Below are 20,320 nucleotides of genomic sequence, written 5' to 3'. Positions count from 1 at the left end.
CACACTTGTCAGACTGGATGTTCGTGTTTGGCTCTACTCAGAATTCAGCATGTCAGCAAGGCTTCGGAGAGAAGGTGGCAGTGAAGGTCTATCAGATAAGAAAAAGGTTTACCTGCAGATACAGCACCAGGCGCCACTTTTCACTTCAAATGAGACTAAACACTCACCTCCTCTTGTAGATACTGTACACCCTGGGCTCAGTATTGACTTTTACCTGAGGGTTTGTGATAAGCTGTGCTCTTGAGGCAAACATCCATTAACTATGAGCCTGCTTCCACTGGTGGTGAAGGGTAGGTGATGAAGGTACAAGTGAGTGAGTGAAGGAGATTAAGGGGTGGGAGCAGTTGTGTTCCTCTGAGACTTGCAGAACTCCTTCTCTCGGGGTGTGAGTTGGTGAAAGGTGGACCTGTAAAAACTGGCCCAGACTTCGTTTTAGTTTAGTGTCTGGAGGTGGACTCCACGATGAGGGGAGAAGTGAAGTTGAACCAGTGCTTAGGAGCTGAAAGGTGTTCCCCCAGGCCCACGGCCAGCCCTACCTGTTTCAAAGGCCAGGGTGAGGTACAACAGAGCAGGGCTGAAAGGGCCTGGCCCTGCCTGGTTGTGGGCTCTGAGCTGCACCTCGTAGGCTGTGCTGTGATTCAGGCCCAAGATGGTATAGCTGGACTCACTTGCAGGAAGTGTGATGAGCCAAGGGGGAGCAGAGGAGGCTGGTAGGGCAGAGGAGCCCGAGTTGGAAGCCTTTCTGTAAGCTACGGTGTACTCTGTGACGGCGTTGCTGCACTCGTCTGGGGAGGGGGGCAGCCAGGAGAACTGGAGGGAGCAGCAGGTAGCGTTCACAAAATCGATTATTTTAGGGTATCCTGAGGGTGGACACATGGGAACAGCTATTTCCTGTTGCGTCGCATTTCCGTAGCCGGCTCGGCTTTTCGCGGCGAGGACAAAGATGTAGGAGGACCCTGGGGAGAGGTTTCTGACAGTGAAATTTCTCTCTTGAGGTTGGAAATCCACAGTGCCGTTTAAAGAAGTGTTCTTCAGCCCGAACTGTAGGCGGTAGCCCTGGATTTCCACTGGGGCCACCCGGCCATCAGAACCTGTCTCGGAGCATTCAAGCGGAGGAGACCACCTCACCACCACAGACGAGCCGGATCCCGGACGCACCCACAGGGACGGCGAGCCAGGCACTGCAGAGTGGGCAGCATAAAATCGGTTGTAAAATGCACTCTAAAACCATGTATCATGTAAATCTTGCAGAGGAAATTAGCATTGATCTGCTGTTTATTTACGGCACAGCTTTCTGTAAGATCAATTCCTGAATGTGTTACTAAATCCAGAGCGCTATATAGTTGACATATGCTTACCAATCCCTGTGGTCTGCACCAGCTTAGCTTTGCTGTGTGCTCCGTCCCCTTTGGTGGTGTATGCAGCCACTGAGACAGAATACAAAGTCTCTGCTTTCAAACCTCCTAAAACCAGTTCCTGATGGAGGAAAACGCACCGTTAAATACCGAACCTCTTTTCTACAGAAAAAGTGATTAGTTGTTAAAAAATATGACGCGAGTACACATCAGCAAACACAAGTTATCACTATATTGAAACAAAACAATACTGTTTTCAAATACTCTTTCTCCTTACTAATTAAGTACATTTTAAAGTAATTTAGATAATAGATGGAAAGCTACGATAAAATAAATTACAACATGCGATAATAAATCATAAGATTTGTCGGGAACCACATTTCAATATATACAATAAATAATCTAAAATATTTTTCAATTCTGAAACAATTTTCAGAATTGAAAATTGAAGTTTTCAATTTTGAAGTGATTTATAATTCCCAATCTCTAAATCACTTCAAGTGCTGCATTCTTCACTCATCACACTATTATCTTTGCAAGTTTGCAGACAGAATTAAATGCAAAACTTCTCAAAGAAGGTACAAAACAAATATTCTTCTTTATATAAGCACAAATGTCTGTTGACAGTCATATGGTCTGTATATACATCACAATAAATTGATTGGCAATAACCTCCTCAACTCAGTGGCTCTTCCTGTTAGTTGTACCCCAATTTTTGTAGCAATGTTTTTCCTTTCACTTAACTTTCCATTGTTATAATTGGATATAGAACTCTGTATGCACCAAACCTTTTGAGCAGTGACATTTTTGTGGCTTATCAGCATTGAGAAGTGGCGAACTGTTCCACAGTCAGCAGTCCTCCACATGACATGTAAAAAAATCTTTCTTTAAATTTTTTTTGAAACTATACCTTTCTGAGAATTGTGGGATTTTCAATAGGTGCCAAATACTATCACTTTAAATTGTGTGTTATTAATGCACAACACACACACAGTTTAGTGTCAATACTTAGGTTTTCAATATAAATTGCTGAAATAAAATAACTTTTCAATTAGATTCTAATCTAGATTCTCCATCTCATTGTGATGGAGATGTAATAACAAAATGAAGAATTATCAAAATATTTTACAATGTATTATCAGTTTCAATGTATCAGTATTTTAATGTGCATTTTTATGTTTTTTATATACGAATTCATATCCAGTCTGATGGAAATGGTGTATGTTCTTGGAAAAAGTATTATTAATTACACCATTTTATTTAAACATAAAATGATCTATTTTTTGGGACATGTTCAAAGTAACCGAACAAACAAATATAGAATTAGATAATAGAGGATTTGATTAAATCCTTCTTAAGAACTGAATTTAAAGTCTGGGACTAATTCTGTTGGATGGATTTGCTTGTGAGCTCATTTATAATTTCCTTGTGGGAAAACGACCGGCAGTCTGCACTCACATACTGAGTCGAATCATCCTCCTCCATCTTGTCACACAGAAGAAGCACGCCCCCGTAGGCAGCCGAGACGAGGAGTGAGTCAAAAGATTAGATGGGAAAAAGGAAAATGTTTATAGATATTAGAGATGAGCGTCGGTTTATCTTTGAAATGGCGATTTCACCTGGGATTCATCCAATAGAAGGTCTTTGATTCGGGGCAGGGTGCGTGATTCACCGCTCTCCGTGCGGCTGAAGTGCACCTGGTACCCCCGTATCTGGCCTTGCCGTAACCGTGGCAACACAGAGCGCCACGTTACCCGGAGAGCTGAGGAGTTGAGGGGCTGAACGTCCACCTGTCGGGGAGCGGCGCCGGGAACTAGCACACGCAGAACGCACGCAAATGCAGAGTTAATTAAAAAGACAAAGTGTCCTAACTAGTAAATAAACAACTAACCAATCAATACCATTTAAGTCTGATCAGTGACACACGTTCTTACCACCCTCATGTGTTCTGCACAGCACAGCCGGGCTTCTGGGTCCAGTCCCCTCTGCTGTGGAGGCTGCCAGAGTGATATTGTACCAGCTCCACTTCTCCAGGCCCTCTAACACAATCTGTGTCTGCTGCGCTGTGATGGGAGGCCCATCCACCTCAAAGCCCTGAGTTTCTCCTCCTTTTTCTTCTCCTGTCCCAGAAACCCTTTGGTATTTGAGCTCATAACCTGCCAACTCGCCATTCTGGGCCTCCACCTGAGGCGGCCTCCAGCTCACTCCCAGTGAGGTGGAGCTGACACTCTCGCAGGACACACCTTCAGGTGCAGCTGAGGGCTCTTGGATGGATAGAGGTAAGGGAGCAAATTGGCAAAGAGTTTAGGATATGAAAAAAACAAACAAACAAACAATAAAACAGTAAGAGAGGGGGAAAATCATAAGCAAAAGGATGGGAAGCAAGGGCAAAAAAAAAGGAAATAAGAAATGAAAGTAAACTGAACTGAAATTAAGAACACACACCTTGGAAAAGTATCAACACCCCTTGATTTTTTTTTGTATCTAGTCCGTTTACAACCACAAGCTTTAATGTGTTTACTGAGATTTACTATTGTGTGATAAACCGACACCAAGTAGAGCACAATTGTAAAGTGGAAGGAACATATACATTAAACCAGTTTTCTGCATTAGCTTTAAGTGTTTTAGGCTAAATCAATATGAATTAGGGTTATTGACCTGCTGGTAGGTGAACCTCCTACTCAGGTTTATGTCATCTACAATCTACAAAAAGTTGACTTCAACATTACCTTGAAATTTTACAACCCAGCCCAGACCCATAGACATTGTGTCTGAGCCCAATCCAACCTGACTAAATAACTCCAATTAGAAGCCAGAGCCCAAAGTAAATATTTTACTATTTGAAACTAATAGCAGTTTATAATATTTCCAGTCAGATTTTGCAATCTGCTGGCTTAGTAGTGTAATTTATCTTGCTTTTAGGATTTGCTTGACATCATCCAGCTCCATTTTGATGCTTGTTGCAACCGCTGGATGAGTCACTTGGATGTGTGACTGATAGGAGCAGAGCAGGGCGAAGCCACACGTGAATTAGTTGTTCAGTGCTCTGCACTTATTGCAGTCCAACTTCTGCATTTGCTTTCATTATTTCCTCAATCAGGTAAATGACCTACATCTCTATGTACACTAGAATAAGTAGCATCACTTACTACATTGAGCCTTCTAGTTTAGTTTTCTCTGTGCTTTATCTACAGTAGCCTTATTAAAAACGCACCAGGAAAGACTAACCCTAATTTCAAGAAAGTAATGTTGGCGCAATCCGGCCCAGGTATTGATTATAGATCAAAACTCTAATGCACACACCTACACTTAAGGACAATTTAGAAAAACAAATTTTTGTTTTAATGATGTCTTTGGACAGTGGGAGGAAGACGGAGTACCTAGAGAGAATCAATGCATGCACAGGGAGAGCATGTAAACTCCATGCAGAAAGACCCGTGGCCAGGATTCGAATTCAGGACCTTCCTGCTGCAGGGCAACAAAAGTGCTACCAAATGCAGCCCATGTGAATACATAGTAGTGCCACTAAGTTTTACAAGTTTTCAGTGATAGATAAAATTTTAAAAAAACGTGTCATTTTCCTTCTACTTCACATTTGTGTACATTATCACATAAAATCCCTACGAATTAAATAAAAGGCTGAAACTTGAGGTATGAATACTTTGCAAGGCTTGAAAGTAAAAAAAAAAAGAAGAAAAAGAAAAGGGGTGCTACAGCATAATGTAAATGCATAATGTTAGGCTTAGAGGATAATGAAATAAACCCGAGACAAGAGTATTGATCCTAAGTGGACAACTTAATTATATGAAGAAGATTGCACATCCGATAGCCAACAATTATTTTATCATCTGGCTGTAGCTGGTGGCATAAAGGGGTCCAGGTTCATGAATGAAAAAAAGAGAATGAAAACAAAAAATAAATTCTCTCCTTTTGAAGGAGTGACACACAGCTTTCCACCCAGAAGCAGACGCGCACACACACATATACATTTATACACATTTCCCAACAGCAGCCTCCATGGCAGCATAATCCCTGAGTCCTTGGGATAATAGAGTGTGGTGAGACTTTCCTGCTCTGACAAGGGGAAGGTCTTAAGCTTTGCAACAAGGAGATAAAACAAGCTAAAACAATCTTACACAGTGCCAAAATGATTTAGAAGTCAGGTTGGAAAAGAAAGGCACTAAGACAGGAAGTCAGGATGGAATATATATATAAAAAAGGAAAACATGAAGAACTCTCACACCTTTCCGCCACTACAACAGACATCACTCACCTTAACACACATGCAAAGGCTAAAGCACGAGCGAGGTGTCCAGGCTTGTGCTTGATCTCCTGAGGTGTGCAGCTCAGCTCTGTGTGCGCGTGTCGGCGTGTGCGTGTGTGTGTGTAACAGTCACAGCTGACAGGTTCAAGTATCTATTCACTCAGCCATACAGCCACTGTTCTGCTGGCCTCGGGGGACAATCTAGATGTGCACCAAAGCTTGGCGATAACAAAGCACACCTAACCTCCCTGGGAAATGAATTCTACTGCACGAAACAGTCTGCTTATCAAGCACCTTCTTTTCTCTTTATCCAAGGTACCCTCCCCTCCCCTCACCTTCCGCTTTGACACCTCTAGTGTACCACCCACTTATGTCACTTCAGAAGGGGAGCGAACAGTCACCGTTCTGCTGAGTTATTGTTAAATAATTAAAATAACAAAACTTACCACGTCAGAGACAACCTAGAGTACTTAATCACCCCTGCGACTTTATGAATTCTTTCCTTGGTTCCATTTCTTGTTTATCGTTTTGTCCTCTTAAGGGCAGAGGGGATTTTGAATGCAGAGCAACAAGGTGGATCCGTTTTGAGCCTTATCGGCTATCGGTGTTTGTGTATAAAAAAAGTGAAAGAAATAGAGACAAGGGAGAGAATCCAAGTGTTGTGTGTGGTAAAATATAAACTACATGGTACTTACCTGACATCGTAACAGGCCAGTGACCGTCCTTTAACACACCAATGGTTGCGAGTCAGTAAGTGGAAGAAAGTTTCAGCCTCTCAAAAATGCATTATACTGTACACTGACAGAGGAAAGGAAATGAAGAGATAGCCAAGAAATAAAAGTACAAAAACATAATTCTGCTGCTCTGTCTCCATCTGTCGTGTTGTTTTGGCTGTGTGGGGGAAGAGAGGCCGCTCAGCGGAAGATAGACACAGTTAAAGGTGCACGGATGGATGGGAGGAGGGAGAGGTGGACAGATGGGATGAGAAAGGAGACACATGGAGAGATTCTGAGATGGTTTCCAGGTTTTTATCAGGTCAGCAGCTGAGGAAATGGCGACATGTGTGAGCGTGTGATTTGAGAGGCGGAAAATATTTCCCAAGGAGGTAAATATGACACGATTAAAATGTGCAGGAGGCGCTCGTTGCGGTGCTTGTGTGAGCATATTATATAAAATTAGTGAAACAAGGACATACTGGCTTGGGATGTCCTCTGCACAAGTTCATTGGTGAATGCGCCGATGCCTTTGTTGGAGATGGCGGCCAGGGAGAAGGAGTACTCGGTGTTCGCTTTCAGGCCCTCGACGGTGTAAGAGTTCCTCGACCCGAAGGTCAACTTCTCCTGTGAGCGGAGAACAGAGAGGTGAACCCTGCTGAGTGTCCGGGTTAATCTCTTACATTTCCTCCTTTTATCTCACCTCTTTACTTCTACGATGGCACAAAGTCCACAAAAAAACAAGTGAGCAAAAAAGCTTACCAAACTGCCAAACTTGACAGGCTTGTAGAGAAGCTCATAGTTGACAATTTTCTCCTTGGTGTACGCGGGCTCCCAGGTCAGCTCAATGCTGGTGTCTGTCACCTTCCCGACTTTAAACTTTCCTGGTTGACCTGGAACTGAGCAGGACCAGACAATACACCCAGTAAGGCCTCAGCCCTTCCAACCAGGTATCTTTCTAATGTAAACACAAACTATGATTATTCTTCTGGTAGTTCAATATCCTGAAAAGATTCATCAAATAGTTCTGTACAACAGGAGACATAGCGGCCTCCACACTTATTAGCACCCATGCTAACGATGTGCAAAGAACTTTAAGAAGATTAATTTTCACCTTGCAAAATGTGGAAGAACGGGAGCCTTTAAATTTCAATTAATTTATTCAGTGAAAAAAAACTTATTCTAATAATAATCACTGGTGGTGCAATTATTGGCACTTTTAAGAAAACCTCTAATACCAAAATGAAGAAAATCAACTGAGTTTAGTATTTTGTACAAAATGCCTGACTACTTTTAAAGTGATCAGAGTGTATGAAAAGACTGTAACGGCATCTTGTGTTTGTTCTGCTATGTTTTGGTTTATGATGCATTTTGAGTCAAAGTTATAAGTTTCCTCACATCTCCTGTTTACTGTGCTGCTTTATTTTCATTTGTCTGATCCTTTAGTTTTAAGATTCTTGTTATCCTTTTATTTTGATCAGTCTGGTTGTTTCTGTTCTCTTGTGTGGTCTTTCATATCTGCTTTCGATCTCTGAAACATTGTGTTTTGGTCAAATTCTTGTAGTTGTGTTTTGTTTAGGGTTTTTTTTATTGGTTTATTTTGGCTGTACTACAGTTTTTGGTCACTGTGTGTTTAGTTTCTGTTTTGCTGTAGATTCTCTACTTCTCTATTCTCAAGTTTCTGTTCCATACAGTCTTTGGAAGTTCCTTCTTAGTCTACATTTTTCAATGTTCTATTACTTTCAGGCATTCTTTAAAATTCTTTGCTCATAAGAAAATTGGTAAATGCATAAACTTGTCCATATGTGTGGCTAACAAAGCGGGAAAAAGACTCAGGTTTACATGGCCATCATGCACAGTGAGCATAATGGTAAGAGACATAAAAATGTCAATAGTTCATTGTTAAAGATTGGCATTTTGAAATCACAGAGTTTCCATAATTACCCTTGTATACTATTTACATGCAAATCAGTTGTTTTGGAGGCATGTTATGGATAAAAAGAGTATTATGTCTGGCCATCCTGTATGTAAATGTGCACAGTTTGCTAATGCTGAGGCTTTAACTTGAACTGATCACTTTGATCAGATGAGACTTATATTGATCTTTTTTTAAGCCGCAAACACTGCAGGTGTATCTGGCATGAAACAAATGATGACTAGAGTGCGGTTGATAAGCTTAGAGTGCAACATATCATAGAAATTTGAAATATCAAAAGATTTTAATTAAAAATATATGTTGTCTCTGTCAGAAAGCTGTATATCTGCCAGCAGTGGATTTTTCAGTAGTAAAATGACATAGAAAGGATTCACCAGATTCTAAATTAACCTTCTCCCAGTGGCATGAGCTGAAGAGAAAAAGCATAAGAGATGATCCAGTACTCTGAATGATTTAGAGATATTGTGTGAAAGGGAGTGATCAAAGATCCGTCCCACTCTATTCTCTAACCTTGTAAATGTCATAGAAGCAGAATAAGTCCTGTCCTATTGGTAAAAGTCTTTTTTATGAAGTGTTGACATCAGGGACACCAATGAAGTGTGAAGAGTGCTAGATGAAATGGACTACACCAGAGTGTGTATGCAATTTTCATGTTTCCATCATATGTAGATAGTGGTGCATACTAAGCTTACACAATGTCTGTAAAACATTAAATTCTAAAACTATGAATAAAAATTGTAATACCAATATTGACTATGCTTAACCAACATTTAAGCATGGTGCACAATTTCACCACCACTCAACATGCACTCCAGCATCCCAGCCACTAAAGATATCGATCAGACTTACAGTATGAACAGTAAGGACAATGACTGTCCATCCAACTGGCCAAATATATGACTGAGATGCAGAACATGAAATTCTGATCTTTAAACCTCTATTGACAAATCCAGCTTAGTACTTGCCTATATCTGCAGGCACGAGTCAATATATCAGCCAATACATTCCTTTACCTGGGATTGATTATGGTTTTGAAATTGAGGCACTTACCTCCACGCAAAACTTTCACATGTACAGGATCTGAAAAAGGGCCATCGCCTACAGAGGTGAAGGCAAGGACTTGGATGGTGTATGTCTCTGAGGCCACGAGGTTCTGAATGGTAGTGATCACGCTGTCCTGCACATTGTGTATCTGCCACTCATTAATGGCTCGGGATGGGTCCATGGTGTAGTATACACGATAGCCTTTCACCTAGAAAGGAACGAAGAGAGCAGCAACTATATTACAGCTATAACTGAGGCCTCTGCTTCAGAATCTGATTTTTAGGTTATCAGGGACAACATTTTATTATTTGGTCTAATCCCTCAGTCACTCTACAATGATAATCCATAATACCATGTTTTAACAGAGCCAGACTTTACAATGGCTGGGGTCATCTGGTTTACTTTACAGTGTTTAGTCCAGATGATATGGTGCTTTACTGTGTGCTTAATGCCATTTTTACAAAGAGATTTTATACAACGGCCACAGTGAAGAGGAAAATTGACAAAACCAATGAGCTGATTCTGGCCTTTAAGATGTAATCACTGCACCTCTAGCCATTTGGGATTTTTGGAAACACAGTAGGTAGGTCAGAGTTTATGTAATCTCTCTGCCATGCCAACTCCCTAAACCTCCAGTTCTCCCACCTCCCCTTCGCTTACTCTTTATTATCCATAATCCCCATATGCACTCAATTCAGTCTTGCGCTTTTATGAACCCGCTGTTCAGTTAGGTAGGCTTGAAAAAGGAAATGGGCCTCAAGAGGGAGCACTCTCAACTTAGAGTGGACAGTCCAATTACCCTTTCTTTTTTTAGAGAGCAGAGAAAGTAGCAAGAGACTTATGGGACCAGAATCTTTGGCAAGACATGGTCCTCAGAAAGTAAGTGAACATGCAAGCTGGACAAAAGTGCCCAATAAAGATGTGAAATGGGCCTCTTTATTGTTTTAAAATGCAGCTACTTGCAAAACAGCTTCACAGTAAGCAAAGGTAAGACTTTTCTATGAAGACCCTCTTCATATGGTGTAGTATTTCATCCCTATTTTAATCAGGTTGGTTTTCCTTTGTAAGTGCAGCAAATCAATACCAACAGCACAAAACATTCAGAAAATTGTGAATTAACTTCTATGAAGGTGTCTGCAGGTTTTCCACATGGATTGTTCCTTGGACCGTCGTTATTTATGCTTTAACTTCCATCTGTAACAATGTATGTAGATCACACTGCGAATTCTGTGGCTGGTGCCAGTAAAATCCAGGGGATGCATGGTTAGATCAGAGCCACTGAGACTTAATGTGAAGCAGTTTGTATGTTTCTCTTAAAGTCACCATGGTTGGCAGTAGAGCCAAATGTTTCTTGTGTCAGTAGGCAGAGTACTTGTTGTTTCTGAACTAGAATCAATTCTAAGCTTTAATTTCTTGCTCAACTGATATATACTGTATATATATATATACATATATATATATATATATACATATATATATACATGTAACATTGTCACATTGTCAGACTTAATCTCTGTTAGTTCAGGTTCATATAAAAATGACATAACCATGGATGAAATAGACTGTATGCAGTCAATAATTCTGTCACACATCATTTACTCTCTAACCAGCTTGCCAAAAGCCAGTGTTATAAATGTTAAAGCAGCACTGTTGTTTTTCTACTTGAAAAGTACTAGAAACAGGAACTTGTATGTAATTTTATTGTCATTTTGACATAGATTAAATGCTTTAAATACATCTCAATTGACATATTTACACTGAAGTTGCAACATGTTTTAATGGAGACTCTAATACCTTCAGAAATGCAAAAAAAAGAAAAGTAAAGTATTTAAATGTATTCAATTTGATAATATTAAATAAATAATTCTAAAGTACAAAAAAAAAGTGTGTGAAGTGCTTCAAAGTTCAAAATGCCCCACCTGTCCATTGGGCTCCTCTGGTTCCTCCCAGCGCACCATCACCGTGTTCTCAGAGATGACATGGGCCTGCACGTTCCTCGGGGGGCTCGCAGGGGCTTGCTCTCCGGTGCGAGCCTCCACGCGGGCCGACGGCGGCCCCTGTCCGATGCTGTTGAAGGCCGACACCCGTATTTCGTACTCAGTGTTGGGGTAGAGTCCACCGATGCTGTAGCGGGTGGTGGTGATGCTGTCCACCGTCTCATACTTGCTGTCTGGCCCTTTGGCCCGGTACTGAATGATGTAGTAGGACACGGGGTCGGGATTGCCCGAGTCCCAGGTGATGGTGACACTGGTAGCTGTGGTCTCTGTGACGATGGGCATGCCAGGAGGCTTTGGTAAAGCTGTGGATCCCAACATCAGCAGATAGACAGGATTATTAGTTATTGCAAATGATTTCGCTGGGTTTACCCCATGCTATATACATTCTATATCTTTATTATCGCCATATCTGAAGGCATTATTTTGTTTTAGACATTTAGTGTTTACAATATTTTTACAAAGGAATTCTAATTCTGCTGTTGAAAACTAATAAGATAATTTTCCAGTCTGCACACAGTTTCTGTTAGTCTTTAGCCTCTAATGTTGTCTTATATTACAGCTGAAGAATATCTATAAAACATGATATTGTAAATTGAAATTAAAATTAGCTGAAATTAGTACTAAAATCAGTTTTTGTGGGTCAAAAAAGGTGAAAAAACAAGTCACAAAATTGTCATTGTTGTAATTCTAAATTAAATTTAATCTGAAATTCAAATTCTAGCTTCCTCCAATGCTTACAGCTGACAAAGTAGCTTAATATGTTGACGAAACTGAAAATCCATAAGTCCCACAATTAGAAAACATTATTTATACATAACTTGGTGGTATTTTTGGGGTTTGTATTTTGTGGTGAAATCCTCAAAGAATAATAATGACTCATGGTGCACTCAGGGTTTAAACTATTTTTAAGCTCTAATGATATGGTTTCTCAAATTTCTAATTTCAGCAGCAGCAACTTGCTCCAGCTTGTAGAGCTGATAAATTAGAGCATATTAATTTTTTCAGAAGGGCCTCATATAGCTTCAAGAAAAAAACAAAAAGATGAAATTGGCTCGTGCTGTTCTTTGGGATACAGAAAATCAGAAATCTTTACATCTCCAAATCTGCAGGATGTGTACTCGACAAATAAAACACATTCTAAAACAATGCCTATTTTAAAAAAAATATTACAAATGGATTCTTACTCTTGACTAAGACCTGAGCAGTGGCCTCAATGATGCCCAGGCTGCTCATGGCCACGCAGGTATAGTTGGCCGACTCCCGGACGCCGTTGAGCTCCAGCACATTCCGTCCGATGGGCATCTCGTCCTCCGGGGTCAGGTCCTCCGTGCCCAACATCCACTTGACGTAAGGCATGGGCGAACCCACGGCCACGCAGGTGATGTTGACGCTCCCCCCAGGCATGATCTCGTGATTGTTGGGTGAGATAGAGAAACGAGGGGGCACGCGGCGCACTGGGAGAGGAAGAGAGCCGGGGTAAAAAGGAAAATGGGGGCATGGGGAAGGGTTGGGGAAGGGGGTACAAAGTGTGAGGCAGAGGAGGAGAAAAGAGGGAAGAGGGGGAGCAAGGAGGGGGAAGGTGGGGAAAAAGAATGAGAAAGAAAGAGCAAAGCAAAGAGTAGGAGATCAAGAGAAAAAGTGAGGGAAGAAGAGATAAAAAAGGAAGAGAGAGAGAGAGAGAGGAGAGGTAACAGGAAGGGGGAAAATGAACTTCAGGGATTTACAGAAAATTACAAAGGGATATTTCAAGTTTAGTCCCAATTACTTTATGGCACTGATGATTTCAACAAAAAGACACAAATCTTGTGTTAAGCTCAACCGTTCAGAGTGAGCTGCCTACTCAAAATAATATTGTGACAAACTCTTGAGTTTCATTTCAACCAGGACATGACACCTATAGTCAGTTTCTCTTCTCCTGAATAGAATTTGCGCTTCCTTTTTTCTTTCAGCTGCATTGTTCTCGTTTTATCCCCCTCCTTGAAGCCATTCTAAACTTTATCCGGAGACTTCAAAGAGAAACTTTACTTGATTGCAATTTCTGTGCCTCGAGGCACTTGTGCCGCAGATGGGGCTGTTTTTAGAGCATGTATATGCATCACTGAGTGGCCGATCAATAGGGCCCTGACTGCTATTTGTGTCCCCCCTCTCTCCCACCCTGATGTGAGGGAGAACAAGCAAAGTAGCAAAGTTATATGCAATACTACATCTGTCAGAGCTCGCCTGACTACGTATCAGAGGGGAGACGCAGCGAGAGACTGAAGTCATAGGTCACTCGCATGCCTGGGCAACTCAAGAGGAATAAAAAATGGTGGAGGAACACAAAGAAGAGAACGAAGAACTGAAATAAGAAGACAGAGAGAAGCAAGTCAAGACAATACAGAGACAGGTAGAAGTAGAGACACACACAGAAAGAGAGAGAGAGGGAGAGGGAGCGAGAAAGATAGAAAGACAGAGGCAGCTCTGCGTCTCTTCCAGACAATGACAGGCAATGTAGCAAAGGACAGCCACATTGTACAACAAGATACTGTACAATACATAGGATCAATAACTGATAACAGTGTGTCGTCAAAATGAGTTGGAAATGTGGACAGAGAGTGGGTCGAAAGGGTCCGAAAAAGGTGCTGTGATCGTTGGAGACATTAAGTAAAGAACACCAAGACAGCATGAAAGAGTGCGAGCAAAAAGAGAGAGAGATATGTGAGGTAGTATATGCATGTTTATAAGTTAATAAACTTATGTACATGTATCTGAAGCTCCTACACATCAGGGCGCGGACAGAATGAAGAGAAAGAAGAGAGAAAAGGAGGAGGGGGAAAAAGACAGGGGGTGGGGGATGGAGATAAAGAGAGGATTAGAGGTGGGGGTTTGCGGGGGGAAGGAGGGAAGAAGGGGGGAAGAAAAGAGGAGCGAGGAAGAAGAAAACACATGGATCTATTTAAAAACACGGCTATATACCAGAGTCAGGCCCATTCAGAAAGCAGATGCTTCTAAAATAAGGAGAAACAAAATAACAAAAAAAGATAGAAAAATAAAATGGCTAGAAGAAACTGGATGTTGGAGGAACATAGAAGAAAAAAAGGGGAGATACCCGAGGGTCACAGCACAGGAAACAAAACAGAGAGAGAAACAGACAAACGTCTCTGGATGAAAGGAGAGAATGAAAGGGAAGAGCAGAAACAATCTAGAAACTCAGCACTACAGGAAGCCAACAGTACCTTGCAAAGGGAAACTTTTTCACATTTTGACACACCCTAACAACCGCAAACCTCAAAGTTCTTATAAAGAATAGGCCAGCACAAAGTAGTAGATAATTATGAATTTACAGGAAAATGACACATGGCTTTAAAAATATTTTACACATAAAAATCTGAAGCATGGCGTGTAGATCGAGAGAATAAATGTTGTGACCATTTTGCGAAATTACTCAAACTCAGTCTGGACGGATAAAGAGTGTGTGTGAAAATCAATTTTCAACTTGCCAAAAATTCTCGCTTATCAATTACATTTACAGGGTATGGATTAAGCAGTGCTCTGTGAGATGCTTCAATGTCTAACCCTGTCTTAAACCTCTAAACAACTTTCTCTCTGTCCAATCTCTGTGTTCCTTCATGATGCTGTTTGTTCTCTAAAAACTGCTTAGGCTTAAACAGAACATCTTGATTTCTGATATTAAATACACACAGGCGGACTCTGCTACTTTGTAGAGTAGGTAACCTCTGAAGACAAGTAGTTGCAATGGATCTTATTTAGGGGCATCCGAGTGAAGGGGACTGAATACATTTTCACAAGACACTTTTCATATTTTAATTTATGAAATTTTGGAAACCGTTTGTGGTTGCAGTATGATGAAATATAATAACATTTGCAAGGTACTGTATGAGGAAAAAAAAAAAACAAAAACAATTTAACAAAAGATAAATTAACAGAAAAAATAATCTTCTAAAACTAGGAATTAACTGAAAACGTCTCAAATGAAATCCTACAGATTGGCAAAGCAAAAGAGTCTAAGCTTATTCTGTTTACTGCTAGAACATATCACTCAAAATCTAAAATCAAACACACAGAAGGATTAATAAATACTCATAAACTTGCTGCATAACCTCCAGTCCTTAATGAGTAACATCATTACATGGATTCTTCACAGGCCACATCCCCCTACTTCAAAGAAGTTAGAGACAGTTGGGCAAAAGTTAATAGTTTTCCATAATTCCAACAAATTTACAGAAAAAAAGAAAAAAAAAGTCAGCTCTTGCTGTGAATTCACTACTATTCCATGAAAAGTAAACGTAATTCAAGTCTTACGGAAAAAAAAAAAGAGTAGAAAATAATCAGAAAAAATACCCAGAATTGGATACAAGTTGAAGAGAAGAAAGAGACAAAGAGACAAGAACAGATAGTTCTGTTAGAAAACAGACATGATTGTGCAGGCATCTCCTCGCCTGAGCATGCTGGAGACAGACAAGCAGACCGACACACAGCCAGCCCCGTGCATAACACAAACACAGCAGGTGCAATGCAGCATGACAAAATGAGTTTTGATCTAGAAACAAGGGGGTAAAAAAAAAACGTGTCAAGTAAAAACAGCAATTTATTAAGCATATTGTGAGTTAATTTGGTAATAATGTGAGCAACAGGATGGAGGTAGTGACTCAAGATGATTTTTGAGAAAGCTTTATATTTTTCTTCTACATAAAACCCAGATTTCATTCAGATTCAAAGAGCTCCGACTAAAGAATCAATTGCAGGAACACAGGTGAGTGCTTAAGAATAAAACAAGCACATAACCAAGGATAATCCCTCAGTTGCTCACAGTGCCGCTAGCTGTACTTTAATCGAGCCGGGCTCTTTATCCCCCCAACCCCCCCGCCCTCCATTTTCCATACATTTTGTAAGAGCTGCGGACCTTCAGTCTTTATTAGAGGAGCTATCATTAGTCCTGTCCTCTGCTGGGAGTCTGCTGGCAACAGCCTGGGAAGGAGTTGGCAGAGTCAGAAGGATTACGGCAGTATCTCTGTGAGCTATACGGCTGACATTTACAGAGAACCATCCTGTCTGACTCAAGGACACAATTTTCATTAACCACTGTAATAAGGGGGAATCATTATATCTCTGAATATATAAAAATGAGAATGGGTATGATTAATATTAAATGCCACTCAATACAGATGTATTAGAGACGCTGGTGGAAATAGGAATAGAGGGGAGGCGGGGGAGGACAAAACACAAACAATAGGGAAGAGGGGATGGTTTAAGTAAAAGTATTACTGGAATAACATAAACCAAGACAAGTGAAAGTTTTCCTATTTCTTGACTGCAGTGGCTTTGGGTGTAATGAATGAAAACTGGCCTAATTCTTATTGCTTATTGATGAAAATTTGATGAAGGAAAAATATACCGAAACCTTTTTTTCCACGCATGAGAACAATATCATTTTACAGCTGGAGAGGCCTGAGTCATCTCCTACCAGAAACAATTTATTGGCGAAATGAAAATAAGCACCAATGTACATTTTCTAGAGGTATGAATAATTTTGAGCTTAATTGTCTGTCAAAAATACATAAATATATAAAGATTTGAGTTGAAAACCATTAAACGTCTTAGTTTGCAGCAGCTACCTTTCTAACTCAAGAAGTGAATTGTAATTATACTTTTTAAACTGTCAAAATATTATTACTGGTGTGAGTGATTAATATTGAAAATTTTAAGTGAAAATACTGTATGTGTTATAATGTACATTATGTAAGATGTATAATAAATCAGATGGAAGATATTTGCCCTGGAGATTTTTTTGTGCGAAAACTCAATAAGCCAGCTGAAAAGTTATTATGTTATCACGTAAAAAAGCTAAATAAACACTTTAACAAACAGTTAAAAGGTGTTTGTATTTGCAAAAATGAAAAAAAAAAAGTGAAAATGCTTAAAATGAATATGTTAACACATTCAGGTGAAAAATCCCATCAAATGTCTCAAAAATATGAGGAATGTCATTAATGTTACATGAAAACAGATTTTTTGTGGTGTGAAGGAAATGACATATTCCATTGAATGGAGTTTTGTTTTTATCATATTCACAGTCAGTAAGCGCTTTCATATAAAATGAAATAGTACAACCTTACAAAATATTTATAAAAGTATGCCTGACAAAATATGAATCACTCATCAATGAACAATTTTCAAAGTCAGCACAAAAACTAGTCCATTCCATAGTTTTAGAGCACAGTTAGCTGCAGCTCAACCAGCAACCACATGGGGGAAGACCTGAGCATAGAGCTAAACTCGCTAAACCGCAGAACAACTCTTTATGAAAGTGTCTCTTTGTGAAATTGGAACTAGAATTGCACGATATAATGAATCACAGTAGACGTAATAACAATGTTCACAATCTTGCAGTGACAAAAGGACTTCACAATATCGATAAGTGATAACTTTGCTTCATAGCGATGTATTTGCAGAGATCTCTGACACAGACCAATGTAAGCATTGCAATAATGAAAGAAAAAGTGAGTCGTGACAAAAAGGATGCGAATTAATCACAATCTATTTCAGAACCGCAATATTCAACAACCACATCACAATGTCCTGTGTTGCTAATACTGTGCAGCACTAACTGGAACCAAAAACACAACCTGCTGTAAGGCAAATATCAACAAGGCATATCAAAACAGAAAAAATCTAGCTAATATTAACCTAGCCTATACACAAAGAGATCTTACTGTGCAAAAGCCTCAGCAGAGCAAGTTTTTGTACGCACATGTGCCAAGTAGCATTGTTCTTTAAAAATGAATAATAAAGCTTTTAGAGTAAGTGTAGCTAGAAGTTTTAGAAGTGGATAAAATTGCTCAGAAATTTCAGATAGAAAAAATGTCAAAAAATAGTGAGAATTTTAACTTGTTTCCTTTTTCAGTGCAGATCATAACAGTTTACACAATTGATAGGCTTTGAAGAGCTTTAAAAAACATAAAAATAAGTCATGTTTCCATTGAATATATATTGAGCATATGATTAGATTTGAAATTGTGTTTAGTTGATAAAAGGTCAGATTTTACAAAATTAAAAATTAAGGTTACAACAGAGATAAAATAGATAAATACATTTAACAGAGCACCAGATTTAGGCAACTTAAACGCAGAGAGCGTCTTTATACACTTTCTCTATTATAAATGTATAAAGAATAGTGAATAGTGAAAAGGATTACTTTACTGACAGTCATCTTTACTGGCGTATTCCAGCCATTCAAATATGTGCTTGCTTTGAATTTATTTAGAATGTGATAAATAAATGTGGGTAATAAAATGCCAAAAAAGATATAAAAACACTGTACAAGGTGTGTAAAGCTAAATTAAACACCTTCTTGTAGCTCTCAGAAGTAAATTGGGTAATTACGAACAGGTCTATAAAATTTATTAGAAAACGAGCAGAACCAATAAACTAAACAGAGTGCTTGGTTGAACACTTGTCAAACACTGTGTGGGTACGTAAGTAAACACTTTGAAAATGTTTAATATATATATTTTTTCTTTTCTCACAGTACAATTGCAAAGAATTAAGGGGTTTTCACCATTTAACGTGCGTAACGTTAATAGGTTCAGAGCATCTGGGGAAAATCTCTGTCTGCAGGCTGAAAACCAACACTGATAACAGGCCCTCAGACAGCACTGTACTAAAAAGCAGATGTTATTCTGCTTGCAGAGATTACTACATGGCTGAAATGGAAAAAGAAATGTTTCAGATGAATCTTAAAATGTATTTATAGCATTTATTTTGAAAATCGCCCCAGGCTATGAAATAGCAGGCCCATCCGGCTCATTATCAGAAGACTGATCAACAATCAGCATCTGATGTCATGGCAAAATGAAAACATTGGCCTTTTTCAACTGTATCGGTTTAATGTATCATTCTAAAGTGAAAACTCGAGTGAACAAAACAAGGCACTGCAGATTCACAATGCTATATTTATCTAAACAAAGATAAAGCCAAAAGCCGTGTGGCCCTTTATGCCACACGGTGACTTCCAAAAATATTTATACAAATTGAGGTTTTTATGTTTTGCCACATAGCCACAAACTTTAAGGCAGTGTACTTGGATTTGATGTAAAAGATCAACACAAAGTAGTGCAAAGAAGGGAAGAAGAAAAAAAAGGAGATAGTTTTCAGATAACTTTGTTTGTGGTGTGCTTTTGTATGTAGCTTTCCAAACATCTTTGAAGAACAACCTTCACTGCAGTACAGCTGCGGTTCCGAGGATATGACTCTACCAGCATTTGCACATCTAGAGACTAAAATGTGGGTCTCCTCTTGTTTATAAAAATGCTCCAGCTAAGTCAGATGGGATGGAGAGTTTTCATGAGTATTAATTTTCAAGTCTTGCCACATAACCACAACTGAATTTAGCTTTGGACTTTGACTGGGCCATTCTCATGCATGAATAAATTTTGAGATAAATCCTGTCTTTGAAGCTGTTTGTTTCGTGTTGTATTCCTGCTGGAAGGAGAACCTCTGCCACAGTCTCATGTCTTTTCATTTTTTCCCCCCAAGATTGCCCAGTATTTAGCATCATCCATCTTCCTCCCTGATTAAGAAGAAAAGGATGATGCTGCCGACATCATGTTTCATTGGGTATGGTGTGTTCAGGTTGATATGTGCTATTCGTTTTTTTATCATACCTATAGAGTTTTTCATTCAAGTCATAAAATTACATTTTGGACTAATTATTTGTAGCCAACTTCTGTCTTTTACTTATCCAAAGAGGACTGATTTGTGTAACGCCAGATTCTTTGCCAGATTTTCCAACTTGAGTTTTCGATATTGAAATCCCAACTAAATAAATTTTTTAGAGTGAAAAAAATGTGGAAAAGTTCAGAAAGTGTAACTGCTTTTGCAATGCAATCTAAAAAAAAAAAACTAGAATATAAATGTGTACTTTTCTTATGCCATGAATTTAAGATCTCCAAGTGATTTTTTGACTTGTAACAACATATTTTGTTTTCCTAAGTAGAACACTCATTAGTAAA

The 20,320-nt window shown here is 39.4% G+C and overlaps 1 protein-coding gene across 6 annotated transcripts in view; it reads right to left on the bottom strand.

The window, feature by feature from the left end:
• LOC102219293 (receptor-type tyrosine-protein phosphatase S-like) overlaps window positions 1-20,320 on the bottom strand; it is a 95,140-nt gene that overhangs the window by 21,426 nt on the left and 53,394 nt on the right. For 3 of the 6 annotated variants that reach the window (XM_023336099.1, XM_023336100.1, XM_005797090.2), the window contains 6 exons: window positions 14,051-14,065; window positions 12,494-12,763; window positions 11,232-11,611; window positions 9,319-9,520; window positions 7,095-7,231; window positions 6,815-6,959 (listed from right to left, as the gene is read on the bottom strand). In XM_023336099.1, coding sequence (XP_023191867.1) covers window positions 6,815-6,959; window positions 7,095-7,231; window positions 9,319-9,520; window positions 11,232-11,611; window positions 12,494-12,763; window positions 14,051-14,065 — 1,149 coding nt within the window. Of the gene's footprint in view, window positions 1-536; window positions 1,182-1,358; window positions 1,477-2,813; window positions 2,841-2,974; window positions 3,169-3,289; window positions 3,620-6,814; window positions 6,960-7,094; window positions 7,232-9,318; window positions 9,521-11,231; window positions 11,612-12,493; window positions 12,764-14,050; window positions 14,066-20,320 lie in introns of all 6 variants that reach the window. The other 3 variants (XM_023336101.1, XM_014476007.2, XM_023336102.1) reach the window with 2 other exon arrangements.

Source organism: Xiphophorus maculatus, chromosome 6 (genome assembly GCF_002775205.1).
Source record: "Xiphophorus maculatus strain JP 163 A chromosome 6, X_maculatus-5.0-male, whole genome shotgun sequence".
Classification (NCBI taxonomy): domain Eukaryota; kingdom Metazoa; phylum Chordata; class Actinopteri; order Cyprinodontiformes; family Poeciliidae; genus Xiphophorus; species Xiphophorus maculatus.
Note: the sequence above shows the minus strand (reverse complement) of the source record. Positions and strands in the feature narration are given on the sequence as shown.